General features: G+C 39.1%; 1 protein-coding gene across 3 annotated transcripts in view; it reads right to left on the bottom strand.

Moving 5' to 3' along the window:
• The window catches only part of NELL1 (neural EGFL like 1), an 888,103-nt gene that overhangs the window by 634,333 nt on the left and 243,607 nt on the right, over positions 1-10,163 (bottom strand). For all 3 annotated transcript variants that reach the window (XM_017525920.2, XM_017525921.2, XM_037737557.1), the window contains one exon: positions 3,467-3,566. In XM_017525920.2, coding sequence (XP_017381409.1) covers positions 3,467-3,566 — 100 coding nt within the window. The remainder of the gene's footprint in view (positions 1-3,466; positions 3,567-10,163) is intronic.

Here is a 10,163-nt window from a genome sequence, read left to right as displayed (position 1 = left end):
GGGGAAATGCCAGATGTAGGTGATGGGGAGGAAGGCAGCAAATCACACTGCCAGGTGTGTTCCTATGCAACAATTTTGCATGTTCTTCACATGTACCCCAAAACCTAAAATACAATAAAATAAATAAATGGGAAAAAAAATAAAAAATAAAAAAATAAATAAATTGTAGGATTTCATGAAAAAGAGATATCCCACTATCCAGATGAATATGTCTTTCATTTCCTGATTGCCTAATGGGCAGAGCAGGCCCAAGCATGTGGACAAGTGGGCTGGATGTTCTAGGATTCTCTCTGCTATGGGTCAACAAGAAGGAAGAAGGTCATGACAGTAGATGTTTCTGAAAAGGGCCTCAGTCTACAAGGCTGCCTCCTTTACTTCAGAGTCTGATTCTGAGATGGGAGTAGTATTGAAGACATCCAAATGGTTAATTCACCTGCCTCCCTCGAAAAGACCCTCTCCACCATCTCTTTTCTGAAGATATGCTCTAGTTCCTGTCAAAATGTAGAGTAGTCAAAGAGCATAAAATAACTTTCTCATGCACACATACCTCTGAAGAAAACCATTAGCTTCCAAACAAAGGAGCTGGCTGTTTCCTGGCTGAGAAGGAACTGGGTATGAAAAAGAAAGCCCTTGATTTCACAGATGGGCCCTGCCTAAAATCAAACCTATGAAGTCTCCCTCCTGCCTCCCACTCTTCTCTCAAAGCTAAGTCAGGTTTGGTAAATGCCACTGCTTGCTAGCAATGGGAACCCTGTATGTCTGCTTCTTGTCAGTGGGATGTCACATCTCTCAGCATCTTCATTGGTAAAGGACACATTCCAGACAAGTGCTAACAGAAGCAGTGGCACCTGTTCTATTGTAAATCGGGTCAAAGCAATGAAATCCCTCCTGAATTTCTGTGGCCTAATCAATGATTCTGCTCTAATGAAACCACAAATCAGAATGGATTTACATAAACTGAGTCTCATTTGGTACCTCAACAAACAGCAAGTGATGGATTTTGCATTAAATTATAAGACCTACCTAACCATTCTATTGGTTACCAATAAATGCATCACTCTAAAAATTCCAATCAATCTTTAGGTATTTCTAAAGCATACCAGCTACAAATATACTGATAGCCATGAAAAGCAGATAAACCAGGGAAGATATTCTGATGTAATAGTTAGCCTACCACTAATTCTAGGGGCCATTTCTGGCTATCAACATACTAATTTTTCCTAAGAATTTTACCAAAGCCCAGAGCTCTCATGACCAATCACAGAAATCTTAAGCTGAAAACATGCAATGATGAAATATACAACATTTTCATATATCAGAAGGTGCTAAGGAAGGGGCCAACAATTACAGGCTGCCACCTGTTTTCGTAAATAAAGTTTCATTACAGCATAGTCACACCCATTCATATACTTATGATCTGTGTTGCTTTCTTGCTAACTTTCTTCGGTTAGTTGTAACAGAAACCCCTTATCGGCAAAGCCCTTTATAAAGAATTTTTGCCACCCCAATGCTACAGAAAAGATAGAAAAAAAGAAAAATATGAGGTTACTTGATCTAAACTGCTATGCTGCTGGGACCTCCTTAACTCTGGAAGCTTCAAAGCTCAGATAAGAAGATACCATTTACTGGGTATTTCAGAATGTAAAGTATTTAGGGTAGGTATAGTTTTAAAATAATACCTATGACTTGAACTGGATTTTTTTTAAAGATTTTGAACAAATCATAGGTTCTCCTAATTCATCTAATTCTGCTTAGGTAAGAAGCTGCAGAGAGGAAGCGATACTTGAGCTGGGTGTTAAGACATAAGAATAAATTTAAGAGGCTATGAAGGGAAAGGGGTAGGGAATATAAAGAGAATTTAGTTAATGGGTACAAAAATAGTTATATAGCCGGGCGCGGTGGCTCAAGCCTGTAATCCCAGCACTTTGGGAGGCCGAGGCGGGTGAATCACGAGGTCAAGAGATCGAGACTATCCTGGTCAACGTGGTGAAACCCCGTCTCTACTAAAAACACAAAAAATTAGCTGGGCATGGTGGCGCGTGCCTGTAATCCCAGCTACTCAGGAGCCTGAGGCAGGAGAATTGCCTGAGCCCAGGAGGTGGAGGTTGCGGTGAGCCGAGATTGCGCCATTGCACTCCAGCCTGGATAACAAGAGCGAAACTCCGTCTCAAAAAAAAAAAAAAAGTTATATAAAAGAAATTTATTGGATAGTACAATAGGTAATTAGAGTTAGCAATAAATTATTTTCTTTTTCAAAAGAGAAGAATTGTAATGTTCCCAACACAAAGATTAATTTAAGGTGATGGATATCTCAATTATCCTGATTTGATTATTACACATTGCATACATGTGTCAAAAGATCACATGTACACCCAAAATATGCACAACTTTATATAACAATTGAAAAATAAAAATAGGCTGGGTATGGTGGCTCATGCCTATACTTCCAACACCTTGGGAGGCCAAAACAGGAGAACTGCTTGAGGCCAGGAGTTCAAGGCCAGCCTGGGCAACACAGCAAGACCTAGTCTCATATATATATACACACACACACACACATATATATATACACACACACACACACACACACACACACACATATACACATACACACACACACACACACACACATACACACACACACACACACACACACACACATACACACACACACACACACACACACACACACACATATACATAATTAGTTGGGTATGATGGTGCATGCCTGTAATCCCAGCTACTTGGGAAGCTTAGGCAGGAGGACTGCTTGAGCCCAGGAGTTCAAGGTTACAGTGAGCTATGATCACACCACTGCACTCTGGCCTGAGAGACTGAGCAAGACTCTATCTCTAAACTAATAATGATAATAAATAAAAATTTAAATAAAGAATAAATTTAAGGATGAAGGAAAATCCAGGAAGATGAAGCAAATCCATTTCTTCCCAATAATTAGCAACCAAGTCTTATTTATCTGACGCATCCTTGTAGATAGTAAAAAAGTTGCACATAAATCTAACCTATCAGTAAGGATTCCCCATACATCATTCTCTACCAGAGTATGGGAGCTGGTCCAATAGATGAAGCTGAAGAGAACACTTCCCAATCTCACTCATGAGAAAAATGTAATAATGATGATAATGGTTATTATTATAAGAACTATCATTAGCATTATTATAGAAACTATCATTTATTGAACATTGGTCACATGCTAGGCATAACGGTAGGTGCTTATGCATTATCCCATTTAATCTTCACAGCAGTCTTATCAAGTAGATACTATTATTATCCTCATTTTACAATTGAGGAGACTACGAGAGAGGTAAATAGGATATGCAACTTTTTAAGTAGCAGCACAGAGTTTTGGTCCCATGTTATTATCATCACACTGTTCATCAAACCCTCATGCCCCCCAAGGCCACCCCCAGCTTCACCCCGAGTATGGCCCACCACCAAGCTTACTTACCTCTACAGACACTGCAGCACTGATTCTCAGGAAGAATATGATCCTTTTCTGAGCAGTTCAAAGGAGGACACATTTCTGTAATTTTTACTAAAACTCCACTCTGGAAGCCAAATATTAGGGAAAGAAAAAGATGTTCACGTTTTTAGTCAATGGTACAAATTTATAATGTTCTTTGTTAGTAGCCTGCAGTGATAACAATATATAATAATTAATACTCCCAGGGGTTCCACTAAAAACAATAATGCCACAAATTAAATTAATGAGACCCCTGGAATATAAGGTAAATTTCCCTTTCTAAATCCTAAAAGCCTAAAGTTCAACAGTTCTGAAGTATCTTCTATGGAGCAGAAGGATTCTAACAGTAATGAACTGATAAAGGTTTAACAACTGACTGTTGGGCAGGTAAGGCCTAATTTATAACATTTCCTAATTTCTGTGATGTAAATAGTGATGGCTGATTTTGAGCTATTAACATTACATCACTGAAAGCAACGTCGGGAAGTTATGTATAATTGAGCTTATGTGAGCCAGTTCTGGCCCACCCCTGGATAACAGGCATTGTGAACCCAATGACAGAGAACATATCTTCCTTACTATTTATGAGTTCTCAGTTTGGATGGAGAGGGAAATAAAGTCTTAGAAACTAGAAACCATAATACATAAAGAACAGTAAGTCTAAAAAATGTGCTTGAATAAAGGTACTATAATGTGTCTTAGAATAATAATTAATTCTGTTCAAGTCGGGAGGAATTATGAAGATGCCACATTTGGAGGAACTTGATTAGTGGAATAAAGGAAGACGACGCTATCCTGGCAAAGAGAACAGACAAAAGCCAAGGCGTGTAGGCAGAAATGAACTGAAAGGGGACGAGTTAGATGAACATGAGATTTTCCCTAGATATAAATAAAACCACTTACGATAACGTGTAAGATATTCATAAGGTGAATCTTTATGACCTTACTTCATCCAAGGTCTTTTTTGTTGACATTACTAGCATCTGTATTTTGTTTGATGCCAATTTTAAAAAAATATTTTATTATCATTTTTTTTTAATAGTGAAAGTCTCTTATTTTATCTAAAACATTTACTTTTTCTCTCCCATTTTTAAAGGGATGCATAAGTCAACCAAGAAGCAAGAGGAGGAAGAGGTGTCTCATTTAAGGCCAAAAGGTAGTTCCCAACATAGGTAGAAGAATAAGGTGGAGGTGTACAGTTAAGAAGTGTATTTTCCATTTTCAAAAGACTGTCATCCCAGTGGTTCCACAGTTCTCTGGTTTGGCAAGAACTCCCACTATATCAGAAATGGGAACAGTAACAATTGCATATGTCAAATATAAATTTCCAACGTCTCATCTTTTGGACTATTTGCACCATGGCTTCCTCTCTTTTCTTAGAATTTTGGGTCTAGACAGTCCAGCCTCTGGCATTCTTGGTTTTGTCTTATCTTCGCCTTTGATCTTTATTCCCAAGGGAATTCTTACTTTTCTTCTTAGAATTGTCCCCAAGATCTAAGAATTGATGCTGCTACTCACTCTTTGCCCCACTTTGCAACTGCACTTCATTTTTACTCCTCAATCCAGATCATGATGGGTGGCCTCGAACCTCAAAAATTAGCTCCAGTCCTAAGGCAAGTCTCCCTACCTCATGTGCCTTGCCTTCCACAACAGGAAATCAAACCAGTTATTACAAATCAATGGAAGTTAGTAACCTCACTATCGGCAGCTAAATGTAGAGGAAAACACAATGCTGAATTACTTACCAATATTGCCTCTAAGTCTGTCCTTCAATATTAATATATTTATTGATGATCTACTGCCTCCTGGCATAAATAAGAGTGGCTGACACTGTTGAATCCCTTTGTCAGTTCTATGTGCACACCTCTAGGTTTCTCAATGCTTTGCTGCAACTGGCTCACCTGTCACCCTTAGAGCGCTGTCCTTGGGCACTGGAGCCATTTTGTCCATGCAGAGAGCCAGAATGTACACGAAGTTCTACAATTCCCATGCCTGTGACCCAAAGTCAATGACTAAATTGTGCGGGATATTCTTTACCTCGAGGAAAGACAATCTCTAGCGTAGAATGCATGCGCCAGAAAATTTCACCTCTGTTCAGTTTCTTCCCCTTCTCCATCTGGCGTCTCCCATACCCTCACTGGTTTCTCCTGGGGGCACTACCTTAATAAATCACTTGTACTAAAATCCTTAGCTCAGAGTCTCCTTCTGGGAGAATCCAAACTAAGACAATTAAAATAAATTTCACTGTTGCTGTCAAAAATCAAACTGTTAAAAGAGATTATCTCTAGGTGGTGAGATTCTGGAGTGATTCCCATTTTCTTCCTTATATTTTTCCCTCTATATTCCAAACGTGTAAGTATAGATTTGTTTTTATAAAAACAAAATGTTTTAAATGCCACAGAAGCCTTTTTAAAAATAATCACAAAAGCTTCTCTTTTTATTAAAAAAAAAAAAAGGCTTGCTTCACTGATTAAACCAGTCAACAATTCTAATCAACCTTTAACATATTTAATGAGTAAGATCATAATCTCAAATATTTAAATGGAGACAAACCTTTTTACATGAATTTGAAAATAATGTGAACTGTGATTACCGTTGCATAAGTGTCACCAAATCCATTTAGTCCAGCTACATAATTAGGCACAAACATTTTATAACTTTATTTTCAAAACCATCTCTAGTAAGAAGTACCTGATAATTAACATTTTTTAATCCTTCTGATTATGGTATGTAATTTTACAACCCCTGGAGTTCTGTGTTGGTGCAAAAATACAATTCCTTTTTTCTTTCTCATTTAGAGTGGCTGTCTATACATTGGAGACACTCATATATACAATGAGTGTATATATCTCATTGGTCAAATATATACACTTACAAGCTCTGTACTAATCATCGTGCACTAACCTGAATTTCCAGCAACATACAAAACTCACAACTTCAAGTCAAAAATTGTTGCTAGGATAAAGAAATTTTGCAGAAAAGCAATAATTGGGCAAAATTAATAAGACTGTTAGGAAAGTTTATTCATGTTGATTTTTTTAAAAATTATGTTAACTCCTGGAAATACTTGGTGAAAATATTTGAAACAAGAGCTTGTTTTTTGCCTGATTGGTATTGCTGAAGCTTTAAAATGATCCCAGGAAAATGAAAATGGATGGATCTCCAGGCATCCTTTTGTCAACTGACAATCTTCATCTGAATGACAGAAGGTCAAAAATTATTTTATCAATTATTTCCTCAATCCTCCCAAGGATAATATTTTCATAATATTATTTTACATGCCTAAGAGAAAGCTTAATTTATTGCATACAACAGACTCCATAGAGCATTAGGGCTTAAATCTTGAGAAAAGCTGCCTGGGAGAAACCAGTGGCCCTTTGATCCTGTACCCATTACCCTCACTCTCTGCTGACAATACCCATTAAATAGTCCCAAAGCTCTTCCATGCCGTTTTATACATGCTACCTTTATCAAAGGAACCAATGGGCCATAGCTTGACCAATTGGATATTCTCAGATAGACTGAAAAGTGCTCAGTCAATCCTTTTCCATCTACCTCTCTAAAATTCAGAAATTAGAATTATTTCCAAGTCAGTCTAACAATGTCAGGAGTGGCAGTAGAAAGGCTAAGAGAGGAGGTTGTAGGGCCGAACCACGCAGGTTCTGATCCCAGCTGGCTCACTCACTACCTATGTGGCTTTGTTCTTCTGTGCCTCGATTTGCACATTAGAGTATTACCTTCTACACAGAATTATTATGAGATTTAAATGAGACAAATATGTTTTAAATGCTTTAAATTGTGCCTAGAAAATAGTAAGTGCTCAAAAATTACTAAAAATTATTGTCAATAACTGTTTCTTGTATACAAAGTAACTATTCAGTAAATAACTATAGAAACACAATAAATGGAAAAATTAATAACATTTTACACAGAATTATTCACATGCACTCACATACACGTACACACACATTCACTACTTGTGCAAGAGAATAATCTGTCTGCCCCAATTTCTTTCTAAATTATAATTAAAAAAAAAAAACAGTAAAAGATGAACCCAAGTGTGCAGAGCAGCTGCAGTGTGCCAGTAACAGTAGTAAGTGCTAACTAAATAAGCTGGCATTCAAATCCATGCCCTATCACCAGAGTGAGCAAAATTGCCTTTAATCATCCCAGATTTTCCTGGGATCAAAGACAAAGCAAGGATTTTAGAGTCCAACCATTTGCCCTTCCTAGAAGTAAAACAACGTTCAGAGAGCATGTATCTGTCCTAAATTCATGGAGGACATGCATGGTCACGTGGAATAATAAAAATAGCTCACATTTATTGAGGATGGTCTTTGTGCTAAGCACTGTACTAAGCTGTCCATGTGTTTTATCTCATTTAATCCACACAACATCCCTGTGTGAGAATGTGCCAGCTATAGATTATTGACCACCCCACCTGCTCCCCTACTTCCAGCCCTGGGAGCTTCCTTGTTGATCAAGAGATCATAAAGCCCTGCTATCACACCATCCCTGCCCCTGCCACTGAGTGGAGAGCCTCTACACCCAGTATCCACTGATGCAGAGAGACCACCACACCTGCACATCCACCAGACTGCCTGGACTCATGAAATCTCTGGCATTCCTAGTAGCAGCCAGGAGAGCAAGAATGGGAATCAAAATAGGGAGGTTCAAGGAAGCTAACCTTCAGGGTACAGTCTGGCCAATGAGAGACAGAATATAGGGAATGCGTTTCCTTCCCAGCCCTCCATAAAGAACAAGATTCAAGCTCTTCTTTTATTAGTATTTTCTTGAGTGCTTCTACAAGTCTCTAAATGCCTTGTTCTTTTCAATCTTTAAGATACATTCCTGTCTTTTCCCCAGGGATGTGATGAAAAGAAAATGAAATCATGTAGGTAAGAGCACTTGTGAAAATGGTCTTTTCTGAGACACAGTGGTTTCTGTCAGCTTCTTAGGAGACGCCTCACAAAGCCAGCTGTGCTTTGTTGTGGGGTCCTGGTTTTTCTGATATGCACTGTCTTGTACTTGCTCTCCTGCCTTTCCTTCCATACTTTCATCTGTGCCTCACTCATGCATTCCTAGGACTATACCTTTCCCCCTCCTCTATCCATTCCCATCACCACCAAAGAATAAATACATAAAGCTTCAACACAAATGCCTAGGCTCCCGGTTTTATTATCTAGAAACCAGGATCAGATAGGTAACAAGTGTTACTATTCTGACAGTGTGTTCCAGCTAATGTTACAAAGAAAAGGAATGACAGTTCAGCACAAGGCACTAGGCAAAATGTTCCACATTTCTCCAGGGCTGGTGATGTGCCTGTAATTGTCTTTCATTATGTTGCAGTGGGAATGATGAGGAGAAAAAAAAATTTGCAGGAAGAAGTAAGAACCTTCACTTTGACTTCATAATCAAAAGTGATGTTCTCCAACCCAGCTCTTACTAGAACCCAATAAGGGAGAAGAATACAAGGAACCCTGAACTTCACTATTAGGTAAAATCTCAGGATTTAAACCCAAGTCCACCTGACTGCAGATTTTGACCTTTCAACCACAATGCTATATTGTGAAAGTAATTAATCTTACCCTCTTACCCTCCAGAGGAAAGAAGTAAAGCCACTGGATAGAAGTTATGGAGAGTAGATTTTCACCCACTTAAAGGAATCCTCTGATTCCTAATGTTTTCCAGTCATGGAAATCCACTAACCTAGTAGGTTAGTAACTTCCCATTATGATATGTTGGAGATGAGTTTTTTGTATTGTTCTGTTTTGTTTTTGTTTTTTTACTATTTTTTACTATTTTTTTTAGATGGAGTCTCAGTCTGTCACCCAGGCTGGAGTGCATTGGCACGATATCGGCTCACTGCAACCTCTGCCTCCCAGGTTCAAGCGATTCTCTTGCCTCAGGCTCCCGAGTAGCTGGGATTACAGGCATGCACCACCATGCCCAGCTAATTTTTGTAGTTTTAGTGGACACAGAATTTCGCCATGTTGCCCTGCCTGGTCTTGAACTCCTGACCTCAGGTGATCTGCCTGCCTCAGCCTCCCAAAGTGCTGGGATTACAGGCATAAGCCATCAAGTCTGGCTGGAGGTGAGTATTTTCAAGCAGAAAATTATATCACAAAGTCTTACTACAATAGCTGGTCTCCAAAGATGCCTTTCTACCTAATGAATCATGCCTCCTGGTATTCATGTCTTTGTATTATCTGCCTCTACAATAAACCTGGCCTAGGCCTGTATAACCTTTAGACTGTAGAAGAAATGATGATCCAGTTTCGAAGACTAGGTTATAAGAAATATTGGCACTTTCACCTTGGTCTTTAGAGAGTTTATTCTGGGAGAAGCTGGGCACCATGTGAGAAATCCCTGAGACCACCATGGCATAAAGAAGCTCAATAGGCTGGGTGAGGTGGCTCACACTTATAATCCCAGCACTTTGGGAGGCTTAGGCTGGCAGATCACAAGGTCAAGAGTTCAAGACCAGCCTGGCCAAAATGGTGAAACCCCGTCTCTACTAAAAATACAAAAATTAGCTGGGCGTGGTAGTGCATACTGTAATCCCAGTTACTCAGGAGGCTAAGGCAGGAGAATTGCTTGAACCCGGGAGGCAGGGGTTGCAGTGAGCCAAGATTGTGTCACTGCACTCCAGTTTGAAAGACAGAGCAAGACCCTGTCTCAA

Source organism: Cebus imitator, unplaced genomic scaffold (assembly GCF_001604975.1).
Source record: "Cebus imitator isolate Cc_AM_T3 unplaced genomic scaffold, Cebus_imitator-1.0 Scaffold39, whole genome shotgun sequence".
Taxonomy (NCBI): domain Eukaryota; kingdom Metazoa; phylum Chordata; class Mammalia; order Primates; family Cebidae; genus Cebus; species Cebus imitator.
This window is presented reverse-complemented; position numbering and strand designations above follow the sequence as displayed.